Source organism: Mandrillus leucophaeus, unplaced genomic scaffold, assembly GCF_000951045.1.
Source record: "Mandrillus leucophaeus isolate KB7577 unplaced genomic scaffold, Mleu.le_1.0 Scaffold273, whole genome shotgun sequence".
NCBI lineage: Eukaryota > Metazoa > Chordata > Mammalia > Primates > Cercopithecidae > Mandrillus > Mandrillus leucophaeus.
In genome coordinates, this window is record NW_012102843.1 from 515,131 (window position 1) to 534,245 (window position 19,115).

Sequence of the window (19,115 nt, forward strand, 5' to 3'; positions counted from 1 at the left end):
CACGCCCAGGATCAATACTTTGTATCCTTCAATCCAATCAAGTTGACAAGCAGTATCAACTAGCACAGTAGGAAACTTAGGTCTGTTCTTCTTCTGTGTTCCATCTCTGTTATTTCCTTTTCCTACTGACTTTTTTCTCCTTTAAGATATGGAAGAAATGGAGCCTTCCCTGCCGTTTAAGAAATAGTGGTGGCCGGGCACAGTGGATGATGCCTGCAATCCCAGCACTCTGATAGGCCAACGTGGGCAGATCACTTGAGGTCAGGAGTTCAAGACCACCCTGGCCATCACGACAAAATCCCGTCTGTACTAAAAATAGAAAAAGTAGCTGGGCAAGGTGGCATGTGCCTGTAGTCCCAGCTACTTGGGACAGTAAGGCACAAGAATCACTCCAGCCTGGGAGGCGGAGGTGGCAGTAAGCTGAAGTCACGCCACTGCACTCCAGCCTGGGTGATGAAGTGAGACTCTGTCTCTCAAAAGAAAGAAAAAAGAGAAAAAAAGTGGCATCCTCCTCCTCCTCCTCCTCCTCCTCCTCCTCCTCTGCCCCATCTTTCCCCTCTTTTCTTCCTCCCTATGACTGTCTTCAATTTTGACTAAGTGTTAAGAGTATGGTTGTTTCTGCTTACATACCATATGGCAGTGCTCTCAATCTTTTTCAGTAGAGGAAGACGTTTAACATCAAACTATTTACAAGATGATAATTCTACAGTGATATATGTCATTTAAGAAAACACAAGACAGAAAATTACTCTGAATTTAGCAAAACAAACAAGTTCATATTTTGTTAATCTTAATATAGCCTTTACATACTTTTAAGGAATGATAATATATATGTATGGTATAGATAACTTATTCACTGTAGAGTCAATGCTGAGAATTTTAGAAATTCCTAGTAATAACATGGAAAACCCACACAGATTCTTGTACCATAGGCTGAGAATTACTAAAAGCAAGTCTTACAATAGTTCTCTAGCCCTGCCTTTATTTCTTCACATAAGCAACAGGATTCTGAGTTATGAAGCAAAGTATTAGGAAGAAGAAGAAAGGAGGAAAGAATCTACATGTTTTTCCAACTTTGAGACTTTTGTGTACTATATCAGAAATTATGATGATATAATCTTACAACAGCCAGTAATGACTACTAACAGTCAAAAGAATTCCCGTCATTTAGACCATTAATGAATGCTAATACATACAAAAATATAGGCAAATGATTGTAAGTATCAGTCTCCACAATCATGATGGTCACATCCACACATACCCACATACACAGTTCTCTACATAGTAGAGCATGTAACCAGTGGAATAACAGACTCAGCCACATAATGAAACTGACCATAATGATTCAAATACAGTTAATTTGTTCTGCTAGATGTGCCTATAAATCCCTAACTCAAGTATATAAATGTCAAATTATCTCTAACTTGACACAAGCTGAATAAACCATGATGAAGTATAAAGGGCATCACCTGGATTGATTTACTGTTTAGGCCGTTTCATTGGAAAGGATCTAAATGACCACCCAACTGAGCAGACTATTAATAATACAACTATTTTCTACAACATAAACAAAGGGATATATACACACATAGCCCTTTTTTTCTAACACCTTACTCAAATTTATTATGAATCTGTTTTCCTCAAGTTTTATCTGGTTAGTACATTTTGCAAGTTTAATAAAAGAAACAGTACTCTGACTCTAACACCAAACGTTAGTTCTCTAAGAAGTATTAGAATAAACACATTCTGACAAAGTCATTAAAATTCTGCCTTAAATGAATCTCGTATAATACTCCAAGTGTAACAACAACAGGTTTGACTTGTTTCCTGAAAAATTTCCTCTTATTCTCAGAATTAATGGCTGCCCTGAACAGGTTTAAGATCATCCTTAACACCCACTGCACAGTCAAGGAGTGCAATCCGACCTGGATCTGAGTGCTAGCTCTCCTACAATCTAACCACATTTGAATAAGGTCACAATTATTCAGGCTACTCACGTTCAACGGCATCAAATGCAACATTCACCATGATACTGTCAACGAAGAAATTTTAGCAGGACCCACTTTTTCGGTCAATCAACAGATATTTATGAGCAAGGAATTGCATTACAGAGTGAAGTCACAACTTCCATGAACATTCAGTTCCAAAGTTGACAGACAAGGTGAAAATCAACATATCAAATTACCCTAGACTATCCCTTTTACCACCCAGAGTACATATGTATTGCATATGGAATATACTCAGTTTTCCATATGCAACTTGAGGAGTTCGAAGTTAGATAAAAGGAAGGAAGAAAGGCAAAATCAATATGCACGTCTTAGGACAACTCATCCTTTAAGAATTCATTAAATTCTTCGCAAATAGGACACGTGTAAAGTCTTCTAATGGAATTCTGATTGCCTATAGAGTTTACTACATTGTTTTAATATTAAGAATCTATCATCTTAATACAAATTCATGAATTTGTTTAACACAAGATGGGGTAGAAGGGAAGTAGCAACTTGGAAAGGGCTGAGTGTGTTAGATACATCCAGTCTGCAGAATGGGAATTTACTGTATAGCATTAACATGTAAAATGTTAACTTTAAGAATGAATATAGTTGCATTTCACTGCTTCAGATATCTACAGAGCATTTATTATGTGCCAACCATGAAAAAAATTCAGCTGCTGCTCTCAAGGAGTTTATAGTCTAGTGATGAGAGACAATCACCAAGTAACACAGCAGAATGATGTACACGAAGTCCGGTGGTCCAGAAAGGAAGAATTTCCCGAGTCGGCCTGAAGGAGGCAGAAAAGGCTTCAAAACGGAAACAGTTCAGAAGAAAAAGCAATGAAGGAGAAGATATCCTAGGCAGAGGGAAAATGTGTATACAATTTAAAAATCAAGAAGATACGAGAATATGGTATGTTTAACTGGTCTTCATGGGCTGGAAGTAATGGTAAATGTTTCCTAATATTTCATCCGTAAGAAAAAAATTAAGCTGCTGGGATTCCAGTGAGATTTTATAGTAACTAATAGGAGATGCACAATAATCTGTATCTGCCTGCGGTTCTGTTCTATTTCTTAATGTTCTGTTTCCTAATGTAGCCACTTGTAAAAGAGAACTAATTGTGGATAAGGAGAGCAATTTCAGGAGAAGAAATATTTACTTGCAACTTCTGCTTCAGCTTTTAAGACTCTCGAATGCGAATATTCTTGACTACCTCGGAAATGACCTATGGCCCTAATGCTTCAGAGTCAAGGCTTCAGAGTCATATAAAGCAGATTTGTATCCCGGCTCTGCCATTTCCTAGCTGGATATTCTTGGGAAAGTTACTTCAACTTCCTAAGCTTCAATTTCCTCATCTACAAAATAAAAGGTAAAACATGAGTGACCTCAGCCCTGTTTACAAGGAGATAGCCAACTGTAAGCCAGAAAGCCTGCCCTCAGCCGAGAAGCACTGTGATGAGCGATAGGAATACAAAGGAAAATAAGAGCCAGAGCCAGAGCCAAAGACAGAGAGAAGTGCAACCACATCAGCGCTGTAATTATTGGAGGTGCTCTACACAGGGGACCATGGGAGTAGTTCCAAAAGCAGGAGCCCGTAGGATGTGAGAGAGTCAGAAAAACCTTCATGAAAGGGGTAACCTTTTACACATGCTGACAAGAGGCCCAGAAAGATAAATGGCATGTCCCCAGCCACCCAGAAACTGTAAGACATAGCCTGCTTTTTAGACCTCAGCACAGAGTTCTTTCCTTACTAAAGGTATTTGCTATTAGTAATTTTCTACGACTAGTTGTTAGATCATGGATCATGGATGACATTTGTTTTTGCATAGAAAAAGAAAAAAAAAGCAACATACAGAAAGAGCATAGGACAATAAACAACAACAGGGAATGAAGATTCAGGAGACCTGAGGGCATATACCAGTTCTGCCACCAAAGAAGCTGTGACATCAGGCAAGTCATTCACTTGCTTTCAGCCCTTATTTGGGTACTTTAAAAGTATTAGCTATGTATGTATACATTTAAGGAAAACAGTATTTCAAACAAAATCTTCCCTGGAAGCTCAAAATGTAAAGAGGAAAATAAAGTTGAGCTGGTCTGGATGAGGACTAAATGGAACCCTAGAGTCCTGCCCGAATAACTCTCTCACGCGGGGGTGGTGGGGGGTGGAGAGGAGAGTCCATAGGTAACTCAATATAATACTGAAAACCATTGGAGTAGATCAGTGGCTGCCACACTCGCTCTTCAATTTCATGGATCAGAAAAAGCTCAAAAAAGATTTTAAAGGGGTGAAATGGGTTTTTACTTTGCCAAATAATAAGACTTTTTAAAAATTATCAGTATTATTTCATAAATGAAAGGATATTTTAACACCAAAAAAGTAGAAAGAACAAAATATCAAACGAATAAAGTTAGCTTTGCTTTATGAAACTACTGTTCGGTCAGAGAAAAAGTCATTGAAGACCAGTAGATTAGAGAGTCAATCCAGGGCATCTCTCAAGTCTATTAGAGTTTTTCAAGTTTTGTTTTTGGTTTTTTTTTTGGTTTTTTTTTTTTTTTTTTTTTGAGACAGAGTCTCACTTTGTTACCCAGGCTGGACTGCAGTGGCATGATCTCGGCTCACTGCAGCCTCCACCTCCCAGGTTAAAGTGATTCTCCCACCTCAGCCTCCCAAGTATGCTGGGATTACAGACGCATATCACCACGCCCGGCTAATCTCTGTATTTTTAGTAGAGATAGGGTTTTGCCATGATGGCCAGGCTGGTCTTGAACCCCTCACCTCAGGTGATCCACCCGTCTCGGCCTCCCAAAGTGCTGGGATTACAGGCATGAGCCACCACGCCCAGCCTAGAGTTTTAAAATTAAATAACTACTACTTCTTCAGACCTCCTATTCTGAGAGCTCTAACTTCAACACTACTTTTCTGTTAGTACAGAGATTACTTTAGGTATTCAAGAAACTGTTACCTAAAACCACTATTTGTTAAGTATAAATAAAAACACAATACAAACCAGAAAATAAAAACAAGTGAAAATGTACAACGTCTATAAAACTTCAACCTCGAAATGTATGGCATCATATTAATTTTCCCCACACCTAAAAACTACGAACTATAATCATCATTTTTAATACAGTCAAAGCAACTTTTAACTATTTTAAGTATTTGAGCTCTTTCCTACTCTTTGCTCCTTCATAGTCAGTGTTCAATTTCATCAGACTCAGACTTTTGTTTAATAAATCACACTTCTGGCCAGGTGCGGTGGCTCATGTCTGTAATCCCGGCACTTTGGGAGGCCGAGGCGGGTGGATCACGGGGTCAGGTGATCAAGACCATCCTGGCTAACACGGTGAAACTCTGTCTCTACTAAAAATACAAAAAATTAGCTGGGCGTGGTGACAGGCGCCTGTAGTCCCAGCTACTCGGGAGGCTGAGGCAGGAGAATCGCTTGAACCTGGGAGGCGGAGGTTGCAGTGAGCCAAGATGGCACCACTGCACTCCAGCCTGGGTGACAGAGCGAGACTCCATCTTAATAAATAAATAAATAAATAAACAAACCAACAAACTAAAAATCACACTTTCTTTTCAAAAGTAGCACAGTACTGAGATATTTCTGAGGATCTATTTCCCCAAGTTTTGGCACTGTTGTTCCTTTTCCTTACATTTCTACAAAATCATTCCAGCGACCAAGGACTCCTACTGGCACTTGCGACCCTCAAAGCAAAAGGAAATTTAGCTAGATAATGAGGTAAAGCTGTATTCCAGGATTATGTAACCTCCCTGAACCCAAAAAGCAATGTGGTCTATTGATCACTGCTACAAGTATTTTTCTGGATCTTAGTTTAAAATCTCTAGGTCATAAGAATATACGACATCTTGTTAGCTAAAGTAAAAACAATTCTGTTGTGCAGTTCAAAGATTTCTCTGCTAAAGAAAGTTTTGATACCCAAAAGACCTATATTTCCCAAACCACTATTAGGTACCCAGCAAACCTTTGTAACAGTTTCAGCTCCGTATTTATCTTCCATTTCCAATTCTGCACATAACATAATCTAGGCAGAACTTAGGTCTATCTTTTAACAAAAAGTCGTATCAGAATCCTGAGAGGTCCATTCCAACTTTAGTTTATCCTACTCACTCTTTAAAGCAATTTTTCTTAGAAATACTTTCAATATGCCAGAGAAGAGATTACCAGTAATCATCATTTCTAAAATTGAAAATTCACATTATCATTAAGTTTTCTCTTTTCTGGGAAATAAAGATAATTCCATTAAACTTCACTCAAACACTCCCCCCCACCACACACACACACATACACACACAAAAATACTGTGTCCTTTATATCCTTCCTTGTATAATAAAATGATGTTTGCTGCACAAAACACAAAACAAGGTAGAAAGACAGCTATGTGAGTCCTCCCTTTCTTACACTTTCAGTTTCTACGCAGTGATTGCTTAAAATAGCTATAAACAGCTATGACTACATTTCCTGGTAACTTAAGTCTGCAAGTACCACCTTCTTTGACCATTAAAATACCTTCTGGATATCTTGTAGGTTCAGGGATCAAAGGGATGCTCTAGCTGGAATCTGACTGAAGTGATTCAGAAGGCAACATCCTAAGTAACACAATGATTAGGTTTACATAAGAGGATCAACGAGAAGACAAAGTTTACCCAAAAACTAAGTCACATCTGTCATTTGAAGCACACACACTGAGAGAAACCTGATAATTTACATCATATTTCTCCTTACATATCACAGAAATTTGTGCCATCGTCCCTTTACCAAGTGTTTCCAAATAATATCTTCTGGGTCTGCTTCCAAAAGGCACCTCAAAAGCCATGAGAGCCTTCATCCCCTGTCACTTTCATTTGAAAGGAAGCTAAGTGCAAAAGGTTGGTTTGAGCTCATTCCTTGGGCTCTGTCAGTCAGCCTGAACCTGTCATTGCTGGCAGTCCTCAGTGTCTTAAGGAATGTTTGAGTCCTGGCTGCAAACCAGCCACTGATCCCTCTGGTAATATCACTCTTACAAAAGGGCTGCCATCTCTGAGCACTCAGACAAGGGCTGTGAAATGGAGGTAGCTAAACTATTCAGAGCAATAATAAAACACAGCCTCTGTCTATTTAAAGCTCCTGGCTGAGTTGCAAAGCCATGTCAGCTCTTCCTTCTGTTCTTAGTCCGATCCTTAGTGGTTATACAGAAATGAGACCTTCTCTTGACAAGAAAAATCTTCTTCCTTTTTCAGATGTCAGGAAATAAACACCCAGGACAAACACAGAAGGGGAGTGGGAAATGGAAGGGAGAGTCTGGCGTAAGGAGTTCACTTCAGAGATCAGTCCCCAGTGAAAATGCCTGATTCTCACGACTTTACCATTTTTTCATTTCCCCAGCAGACACAGTATTAAAACCAAATATACACATCAATTTATGGGGGAATAAAAGAAGAGGTTTCCAGGAGGATAGCTCAAGGGTGAGAGCAATTTCTTACAGCTTAAACCACCATGGAAAAAAAAAAAAATTGAGCATACACCATCAGTAAGTATAAAAAATAAACCATATTTAGTGATATATACAAATATGCATGAATAAAAACAAAGGAAATACAGTAACAGGGCTTTCTTTAGCTCTAGATTATATCTTTCATCGTACATTTATACATGCAGAAATGAGAGCTTCTTAGTGAAATAAAGTAGGTTTATTTTTATGCTGAACATGCAATATTCATAGATATCAAATGCTTTTATTAGATTTAAGATTTTCTTCTTAAATTTCAATCCTTCCCACTACAGCCTCTGAGATCTAGTGTCCCTGCCATGGTGGTTCATGCCTGCACTTTAAAGCATATGCAGAAGCCACCACCTTATTTAGCAGTCAGGCTGCACACACTGGAGCTCTCGTTTTCGGGCACCTTTGAAGACAGAGTGATATTTAATACTGAATATAAGCAGTCTTTTCATCTTACACTGTAGAATAATTGCTTCCCACTTCAGAACTATAGCATGAGTTATCATCTCTGACTTGCTCTCTAAGTGCTATGGCCAGCATGGAAAAAAAAATGACAAAGAATATTAAGGGCCTCCTCAAGGGAGTTGGAGCTTTGCTAACTGCCAAGAGGAAATCATGGCTAGTCAGAAACTGCACAATGAGATACAGCATGAGAAATGACATACGTTTTTGGGCCCTAGTTCTAGGAAATCATTTCTACTAAATGTCCTCAGAATGCAGAAGCTGAACACTTCTCAGTGACAAACACATTATATAAAAATCATAGCTGCATGTGGACGGTGTTTATAATTATACATACATACTTGAGGAAAACTGTACATATGTATTTGCTGAAAAGTATCAGCTACAGACTATAGTAAAAGTGGGAGATACAGAATGCTCTTCTCCTAGATTCTAAGAGCTGAACTGATGCTTTCAGAGTTACCTGTTATCAGGTTGGGTTCACACGGGCTGTCTACCTGAACATGATACAGATGAAAATTCTATCAGGCCTGGCCCACAGAGTCAACTGCCTTTTGTATTTAATAGACACAAAATATAATGGGAAAAAGTGGTGGAGTAAACGAGGCAAACTCAGTAACAAATTATTCTAGGTATTTTTCAGCCTGCACCAGAGAGGAAACAGATGAATACAAGAAAGTGAATAGAAGGCTGCATGGGCTTGACTACAACCAGAATATCATGATATACAAATGATACATAAAATCCATATTGAAAAGAAGAGGATTTAAATTCCATTTTAACATTACAAGCATTGTTCTTCCCAAAATATAAAATGCTTTTATCAATTCTACCTTAATAGAGCTTGGAAAAACAAATGTATACAAACCCTTACCTTTGCTTGCCTCTTGTTGGCTTCTCTTCTGGCTTCCCTTTCTTTCAGTCTTTTCTCCTGGAGACAAGGAAGAGGAGAAAAATTAGCAGCATATAACTGGGTATAAAACAGAGTACATATTCATTACAGTTTTATTCCCTAAAGCTAACTAATATGTGACATTCATTTTTCAACAAATATTTACTGACTATGGGATTGGCACAGGTATTCATGAATCATTAAGAATGTGTCAGACAGATCCGAAATCAAATCCCAGTTCTATCACTTACTCTGGCTATGCAATGGTTAGTACTGACTTTCAAATAAAACACACACTAACAGGACAGGTAAAACATAATGTACGATTATACAAGAGACACATCCTAGTGATTACTTGGAGGTTCTAGAAACCAAGTTCAGTGGAAGGAAATGCAAAGGAGAAAAAATAAAAACTCAGAAAGCTTTCGGCTTGCTTATTATCAAAGAGCTTCTTTAGAAAATGACCGATCTCAAACCTGGGTCTTCATGTGCCAAATCTAGTGCTTTTTTGCGATACATTCTAATAAAAATAAAAATGTTAATATTTGGGGGTTAAACATTAACAGATGTGACTTTAAAAACAGAAGAAAATAATAACTAGTATTATTTTAGCAAGCAGCCAATTAATGCAATAGTGATTATCAAACTTTATCCCTGAATTGGTTCTCTAATGAGATTATAAGAGATGTTCTGCCACTAAATTAGAATAATCTCAATGCTTCCCCAAGTTGTGGGGAAAAATGATGGCAGTTTCTAAACAATTTGTTCCTAAATTAAGTTGGCACCAATCACAGGCTTTCTTTGAGCATTAGTAGACTACAAAATACATGAAAGAAGCAAAACAAGATTAAAGAAAAAATGTGATATAACTGATCATAATTAACACTTCATTTGAGCTGGCTTTAGCTTGCGGATACACGTATTTGTAACTTTATCTCCCTTCTCTTCCCACCCCACCCTCCATGCAGAGTTTTCCTGTGTTAGACATTCATGTTATTCTACGAAGACTGCACAGTGACTTGAGTGTTTTGCTGCTTACACTAATGTTAAGACTATAGCTATATAAAATATCAAGTAACTGCAGAGAGGAATAAAATTGTACTTTCATAAAAATTTATTTGTCCATTAGCACATTACTATGCTATTTTCTTACCAACAGAAATAGCTCAGAATTATTAAGTATCAACAATGTGCTAGGCATTTCATGTAACAATTTGGTTTTTTTATCTTTTTAAACCTATGTAACAGAACTTATAAGGTATTACTATTCCCATTCTGTAGATGAAAAATGGAAGATCAAAGTAACTAAGTAACTTGACTGATGTCACACATAGTAAGTGATGGACTTGGGATTAAACTGGGCCTGCGGAGCCAAAGTTCTCACTCCCTCAAATCTAGCACATCACTACACTTCATACTCCTCCACTGGAATACTGACTTCACTTTGTAGGTTCGTACGTAGTATTTGTATCCGTATCAGTATGTTTTAGACAAATGTTGCCACTTCCTTTATCATTATAAATAGTCCGCTACCATACAGGTCTTTTCATCCTGATAGCATTTTTTATTTTCCTGACAGCATTTTATAGACATTAATTAATTTTTGTCAGTCTTCTGTGCAGAAGAAACAGGTAACTGATCACATTTAAAAGCCATACAAATTTTTGTTATAATTATTCAACAACTAGTCTTCTTTCAACACATCAGTGTCTGAAAATGGCACTTCAAAGTTGTAAAGAATAAATTCGATATATTCACATCAGAAAAATCCTTTCTACTCAAGCAAACATAACCATGCTGAGGTTTTCCATTTAGTCATTTTAATCATAGCAGGAAAAAATGGACAATTTTCTACTTTTACTGAATTCCAATATTAATTCATTATAGTCACTAAAAGATATTTTAAATGTCAGCTTTAAATTGGCTATCAGAATTTATATGTGCATGCAAATAAGATAATTTTCCCTTTTAAATTTTCTACCAAAATTTTCAGATAGACAAGAGATATCCAAAGACTTTTACAACATGAAGCAAGTGTTACCAAGATATGAAACAAATGCACTAATGACAAATTTTTAATACTGAGTAAAACTAAAAGAAAATAATTTGAAGTGAATCATTAGAAAATGTTTCTTTCTTATCTGAAAAAACTTTATTAGTACCCTGTCTGAAAAGAGCCAAGAGTAAACATCGAGAGAGAAGCAAAAGAACTGAAAGTAGATATATCATAATTCAAAACTTAGAAAATGAATATATTCTTTGTGGGGGTAAGAAAAAAATATTTTAAAGACGGTTTATGACATATGACAAAACATAAAGATAAAAGGCTGGAATACAGTCACTTCAAGAGAAAAGTATAAGTGAATTTCATTAGATTCAGTAACTGAAGTCCTCCTCCCCTTTTCATTAGGTGTGGCTCAAATGCTTTAAATCCTTTATTTTTCCTATTTTGTCTTTGAGGACACCCTGGTACCAAAAACTATTTTATGCTACAAAAAAGAAGGCAAAATGTTATCTTTAGTTCTGCCATGCTACAAATGATTAAGTATAAGGGGAGCATGAAATTCAATAATGAAAATCAAATTCACAAGGGACAGAAAAACAGAAAATCAAATTTCAAGGTATAAAATACTCCCTTTATAGATATTATATTTCTTTTGGATTCTCACACACTATAGGCCCTTAGCTTCCAGAAAAGAAAGTACCATGAAATATGAATTTCATGAGCAGTCAGGACTACGAATTTAAACTTTTTCATTCTAGGGTGATACTTGAAAATTTGTAATTTGAAAGTAAGACTCATTTTTGGAGGTTATGGAAGTATAATCCATTTGCACGACTCTCGGGCAACTGTCAGTTTGGTAAGGAACTGAGTTCCCAACTACCACATAAGGAAGAAGGGGACATGTATCTTTACTTCAGTATTATAATAACCTATTTTTCAAAAAAGAAAACTGGCTTAACAAAAGTGAACAAAAGAAAGATCATGAGAATTGTTAAGTCTCAAAGATATCCCCTGCCTCTAAGAACAAAATTCCAGTAAACCTAAATCCTTGCCAGGAACTTAACACAACAAGGTTCTCTGATCTGTTACCTATTTTACAGAGTTTTGCTTGAACGACATTAAAAAGTGGACTTCTATGAATAAATCTGTAACAACTATAACAAGGATATGAAGACAGAATGAGAAAAACAAATTGATGTGGAAACACTGAATTCACTAGTTAAATCCTTTGAATATTTACCCAACCCCATGGTAGGCTCTGGATACATATAATGGGCAAAACAGATATAGATCATTGCCCTTTGCAGTTTATAACTTAATCCTATCAGACTCCCTGATTCCACTGGCAGCAAACTGCTCCCTGCTCCTCAACCCCAATCTCTAACTACTCACCATCAACCTAATACCCAACCCACCTCTCCAACACCATATGGTTAAAATAAAAAAAAAACAAAGACAGCATGAAAATAGATCAGATTTATCTAATTCTGAATATTTGTCTCATTTTTGATGCTGGATACAGAGCCCAAACACCAAGATACTGAGCTAAATGTCACTAGAGGGTATAAGCTTGTGAGAGTAAGAACAGAAACCTCCCCAGGCAGACATCTCCAAATGGCAGGCAAAGATTCTGTAGTAACAGGTTGGCTTCCATTTTAATAATAAACCTGGTTGTGACAGTAGAAGGGCTGAAACTAGAAGAAAAAAGGGTTGTAATGAAAAGGATCTTGTATTCTCTTCTATAAATAAGCTTCATTCACAACATCCATTTTAGAATGAGGCACCAGATGCTGAGTCCCTTGTCCTCAAGATGACACTTCTGATCTTAGTAAAATTTCGTAGGGACCATGTGAGCCAGACCTGTCTCTGGTTCTCTTTCTTTAGACTCTTAAATGGCCATAGCTATGGAAAAATGGATTCGGGCACTAGTGTATGTACACATACAGCTATACAATGAACATTCAGGAAAAAGTGGTATTAGTATAGAGTCTTAAACTATACTACTAACCACAACATTAATTTATTCTTTTTTTTTTTTTTTTTTTTTTTTTGATGGAGTCTTGCTCTGTTTCCCAGGTTGGAGTGCAGTGGCAGGATCTCGACTCACTGCAAGCTCCGCCTCCTGGGTTTATGCCATTCTCCTGCCTCAGCCTCCTGAGTAGCTAGGATTACAGGTGCCCGCCACCATGCCCAGCTAATTTTTGTGTTTTTAGTAGAGACAGGGTTTCACCTTGTTAGCCAGGACGGTCCCAATCTCCTGACCTCGTGATCCACCCGCCTCGGCCTCCCAAAGTGCTGGGATTACAGGCGTGAGCCACCACGCTCGGCCTTAATTTATTTTTAATTTATTAGAGATCAATGACCTTGTTCTGGAAACATGAAAAATTTCCATTATTTGTCATTTCTTCTTCAATACCCTCTACTCTTATGATCATCCTCCACCTTTTACCTCATTGCTTCAGAGTTACTCTGCTATAAAAGAATGTCTGATGGCTTGACATAGGTAGCAACACAGCTGAATAGTTAAAAAGCATAAAGTCTGAACAGTAACAAAGACTTTGGTAAGAGTCCCAGGACTGCTGTTTGCAAGCTGCAGGGTTCTGGACACATTACCTGACCCTTCTAAGTCTTAGTTTTATAATCTGTAAAATGCTAGCTCACTGATTTCAGAAGTTAATTATTAGCATATAATATGATGGTACATGTAAACTTACTGCAGGGTCCAGTTAAGTAAGTGTTACTTGTTACTGTTAATATTCTTGTGGCTACTATTCCTCAGATGCCTGATTACAGTTTCCCTCTTTCTTGACTATCACACAAATTTATGGTTGAGTCAACTGGATTCCATGCCAACTTAATTATGTGTCAACAACAATAAAACAAGATAGATTTTCTAAAGTCTTCCTTTAATACTTTCCTAACTTTCTAACATTCAAGCTGGTAGTAAATGGAACATAGAGTAATGCTGTACCATCTCGGGAAGCAGTCCAGAGCCACATCTTGACATGTTTATGTTATCTAAATTCATAATCCGATATAGATAAAGCACTAGAATTTCAAGGGAATGAAAGAGCTTCATAATGAATTGTTTTTCTCTATTCTCAGCTGTGATAGCAAATATTATCACCTTAACTACAAGTCATCTTTCAGAACTAAGAATGATGACACAACACAGAGCAGGTTTTCACTCCATTAAAGTAAAAATCATTCAAAAATAGGATCCATGGCCTATCTTTCAACAGTTCAGACTCAATTATTAAAAAACATATTGGCCGGGCACGGTGGCTCACGCCTGTAATCCCAGCACTTTGAAAGGCCGAGTTGGGCGGATCACGAGGTCAGGAAATCGAGACCAGCCTGACTAACACAGTAAAACCCCGTCTCTACTAAAACTACAAAAAATTAGCCGGGCATGGTGGCGGGTGCCTGTAGTCCCAGCTACTCGGGAGGCTAAGGCAGGAGAATGGCATGAACGTGGGAGGCTGAGCTTGCAGTGAGCCAAGATCGTGCCACTGCACTCCTGCCTGGGTGACAGAGCTAGACTCTGTCTCAAAAAAAAAAAAGAAAAAGAAAAAAAAAAAAAAAAACATTGCTTTCATGTGAGAGTAGCATTTTGTCTTTACAGTTTACTAGTTTACTAATGGTTTCATATGCAAAAGTTACAGCTTTTGCTATTTTTATTTCCAATGATTGGTTTCAAGAGGTTCTAAAGAGAAAATAAAAATAACAGACATATTTAAGCACAGCTACCTATAAGTGCCAGACAAAGCTGAATGGCGGGGTGATCTCAGAAGAAAGCAGTGCTTAAAGGCTAAAACGACAACTCACGAAGAGCAACTAAAACTGCTAAATGACCCAAGGCAGTTACAGAAGGGTCCCTGAAGTCCAGAGTAGCCGCTGTGCATTTTGGCAAGCAGGCAGCTTGAATTCTACTCCCAGTGATGCCATGAAACTATATAGTTTGGTTTGATTTGTTTTGTACTTTAAACCAGTTAGGATCTTTAGACCTCTTATATACAAGGGAATTGAAATTCGTATGTCAAATAGATGTCTACACTCTCACGTTTATTGCAACATTATTCATAATAGTCAAGGTATGGAAAAACTGAAGTGGCCATCAACAAACAATGGATTAAGTAAATGTGCTGTACAGATGTACAATGGAATACTATTCAGCCTTAAGGAAAACACAGAATCTGTCATTTGCAACAAGAAGACGTTTAGAAAAGGGAAATAAGCCAGGCAGAGAGGTAAATACCGCACCATCTCACTTATCTGTGGAATCTAACTCATAGAAGTAGACTTCATAAGAGCTCACAGAAGTAGAGCGTAGAGTGGTGGTTACCAAAGGACTGGGTGGAAGGAGTGCAGGGGAGATGAGCAAAGGGAAGATGTTGGTTATAGTGTACAAAGTTTCCATCCGACAGGAGGAATAAGTTCTGGTGATCTATTGCACAGCTTAGTGACCAAGTTAATAATAATGTATTGTGTATTTCAAAATAGCTAAAATAGTGGATTTTAAATGTTGTCACCACAAAGTAATGATAAATATTTGAAGTGATGGTTATGTTAATTAGCCTAATTTGATTATTGCACAATATATACCTGTAATGAAACATCTCATTGTACCCCATACATACAATTATGTGTCAATTAAAAATAACATAAAACTTTAAAATAAAAAATAGATGTAAAAAATCTTTATAACTCAGTTTTCTAAATCTTTAAAACAAAGATTTACTTGAATCACATTAGAAATTATATAGCTTTCAGAATCTGGTAGATGAAAATATGATTCAAAGACAGGTGTAATAGTATGAGGGAAAAACAAGTAGGACAAAATGAGTAGCTGAGTCCTACTATACTAACACTGAGTGCATATGCAAAGCTATGATTCAAGGCTGTTAACTTTTAAATACAAGAGCAAACAACTACTTCCAAACAGAATCATTAAGACTAAATTCACTTACATATTAAATATCCTATACTTTAAACCAAAAATATAACATTTTGAACACACTGAAAAAAAATGCCAAGGCTTACAAAATCTTCTACAACTGATACACATTAAAAGAAATGTATTAAATACAGAAGCATGTGATAGGTTTTGTGAAGTTTTTTTCACATGCAAAATTCATTCAGGTACAACCCTTATTCGTAACTTTGGGTCAAAAGTTTCTTCACCTTCTTCTATCTTCCTGAAGTAAAGCTTCCCCTAGACCCTGTTGTTAGTATTTTCAATATTCTTTAGGGACATATAGTTCTTCTCAATATACTTTCATAAAAGTAAAAATTATGAGTGACAGCCTCAAAGGGAAATAGAATTATATTTGCCCAAGGCAAAATTCTACACTAAAAGAACTAAGAAGCGTTATTATAGTAGTAGTATACTCAGGAAAAAAATGTGACTTCAAAAACCAACAATGTGTTCAAGTAAAGCAATTAATTAAAGCACAGTAATTTGTGCAGGATTAATAATATATTTAGTTTTTAAAGTTTTAATGGTTACTGGAAATATGTAAAGAAGAAAGTCTTTTTTTTTTTTTTGAGACGGAGTCTCGTTCTGTCACCCAGGCGGGAGTGCAGTGGCGTGATCTTGGCTCACTGTGAGCTCCACCTACCAGGTTCACGCCATTCTCCTGCCTCAGCCTCCCGACTAGCTGGGACTACAGGTGCCCGCCACCACGCCTGGCTTTTTTTTTTTTCCTGTATTTTTTAGTAGAGATGGTGTTTCACCGTGTTAGCCAGGATGGTCTAGATTCCTGACCTCATGATCCACCCGCCTCAGCCTCCCAAAAACACTGGGATTACAGGCATGAGCCACCACGTCCGGCATGAAGAAAGTCTTCATAAAGTAAAGCAAGCAACCTGACTTGTCAGGGAGAAAAAAATTACAAATTAAAATTCTATTTTCCAAACAGTAAAGGATGATTTTATTCCCACGTCTTAACTAGATCTACGGAGCCAGAGATGTCACTGACATCTGGCATTAAGTCCCACTCCTACTCCCTGATTTTTCAGATTAGGAAAGCAAAGTCCCAATCAGTGACTAGTAATCCAAGCTGGACTGGGTATAAACTGTAATTACTGCACCAACGTAGTCATTCCACACTCAAGTACAGGTTATTCCGCAATACAGCACAGTATTCTTCCCAAACATCACTGCTTCACTATCCCAAATGTGAAGATGTGCCACTTAAGAAAACATTCCGTATTTCCCGGGTAGAAATCTACTCCATAACAGCTTGGTGCATAAATGATGGGAGTACCTATATTGTGCCTTATGTATGCTATTGCAGTAAACATGCTAATGCTACAGTACTCACAAATGCAAAGTTTTCTCTACTTTAATACACACAAATACATGTGTGTGTTTGCCAATGAAAATACTACAAAATAAATCATGTGAGCATCAGGTAACATTTATATTAAAGTTGAAGAGAGAGAACTATTCTAGTTATTTCTTTGTGCTTTTTTTTCCAGGTAAGATTTTCAAAATCCTATTTGGAAGGCATGTCTTGTACAGAATACACATATTTTACATAAAATAGAACGTTGTCACTTTTTAAAAAAAATACTGTGACTCTTGTAGTCACAGAAGTATTGACTTCAAAACCAGTTGTATGTAAAGTTCAGGTGATTTCTCTCACAACTTTGTCAGCTCAAAACCGTTCTGTTCAGCCTTGCTATGAGATAGTCATGGAGACAGTCTAAAAAATCACATGCTATGTTCTAATAATGATGCAAAGACAATGATTTATAAGCTCAAAACTAATTGAAAATGGAAAAGTGTATGATACACCTTTCACATAAGAAAAGAAGAAAAAAATACGTATTCCTACTTATTTCTATTTGCATAAGGAAAGTGAAAGGACAAGTTTAAAATTAAAAGTAGTTAGCTATAAGGGTGTAGGTATGAATAAGATACACAGACATAGGCAGAAGCATGAATTCTCAATGTGTGTGTGTGTGTGTGTGTGTGTGTGTATATATATATATATATATTTTTTTTTTGGAGATGAGTCTCACTCCTGTTGCCCAGGCTGAAATGCAGTGGCACGACCTTGGCTCACTGCAACCTCCACCTCCCAGGTTCAAGCGATTCTCCTGCCTCAGCCTCCTGAGTAGCTGGGATTACAGGTGTGTGCCACCATGCCCAGCTAATTTTTGTATTTTTAGTAGACGGGGTTTCATTATCTTGGTCAGGCTGGTCTTGAACTCCCGACCTCATGATCCACCCACCTCGGCCTCCCAAAGTGCTGGGATTACAGGCGTGAGCCACCACGCCCAGCAATGTGCAATTTTTTATCTTGATTTTTGAGTCATGTGATTATTCATGCCAAAACATTTTATGTAAAAAAAAAAAAAAAAAGGATGTGCAAGCAGCTTTTGTGAAGTAACAGCATGTCCACAGTTAACTAAGACTTAATTATAATCTTCCTGAAGATGGAGGGACCCATGTACATATGTTAGTTTTTTCTTATTTTTCTTTTTTAAAGAGACAGAGTCTTGCTATATTGCCTTTTATTAATGAGTGGCTATTCACAGGTGCAGTTATAGCACACTGCACACAGGTGCAGTTATAGCACACAGCCTCAGGTTCCTGGGCTCAAGTTATCCTTCTGCCTCAGCCTCTTAAGTAGCCAGAACTACAGGTGTGAACCACTGCACCCACTCAGCAGCACCCGGATATTTTAAATATTCTATGTTCACAGCCTATGGCAGAGCCTAGCAAACAAACACTGTATAAAACAAGTACAATCTGCCAATTTGAAATTAACTTTCTAAAGGTTTCCAGAACAATATTCAGTGATCTGGTATAGTAATAACTTCCACATGGGAGAAAAGAGATGGCAAGGAAGGGGAAGGGGGTGAACTTTATTTTATGTAAATCCTTCATATTTCTTTTACTGCTGGCTACAACTTAGAAGTACAGTACATTCTTGCTCAGTTGTCCCCTGGATAAATAAGTAGACTGCAAGCTGAAACATGACAAGCTCCTGATACTCTTAATAGTAAAGATTTTAACAAATTGCTAATAATGTCAAATTTCAATTTAAGTACTGCACTAAGAGTAGCAATGCAAGAAATGTTTAGTTCTCTCATTAACATAAATATCCAACAATTGTAACCAGTATATTTCAGGTTCATTTGTTCTCCATATTTTTGGAATGTTTTTCTCAACATTCATTTTCCATCCCTAAAGCTATCTCCAATATCTACTTTTTCATCAAATGCTACTCTGAAGCTACATCAAATATT

The 19,115-nt window shown here is 37.2% G+C and overlaps 1 protein-coding gene across 1 annotated transcript in view; it reads right to left on the reverse strand.

Moving 5' to 3' along the window:
- DDX10 (DEAD (Asp-Glu-Ala-Asp) box polypeptide 10) overlaps window positions 1-19,115 on the reverse strand; it is a 275,033-nt gene that overhangs the window by 80,525 nt on the left and 175,393 nt on the right. The window contains exon 16 of the mRNA XM_011984743.1: window positions 8,831-8,887. Coding sequence (XP_011840133.1) covers window positions 8,831-8,887 — 57 coding nt within the window. The remainder of the gene's footprint in view (window positions 1-8,830; window positions 8,888-19,115) is intronic.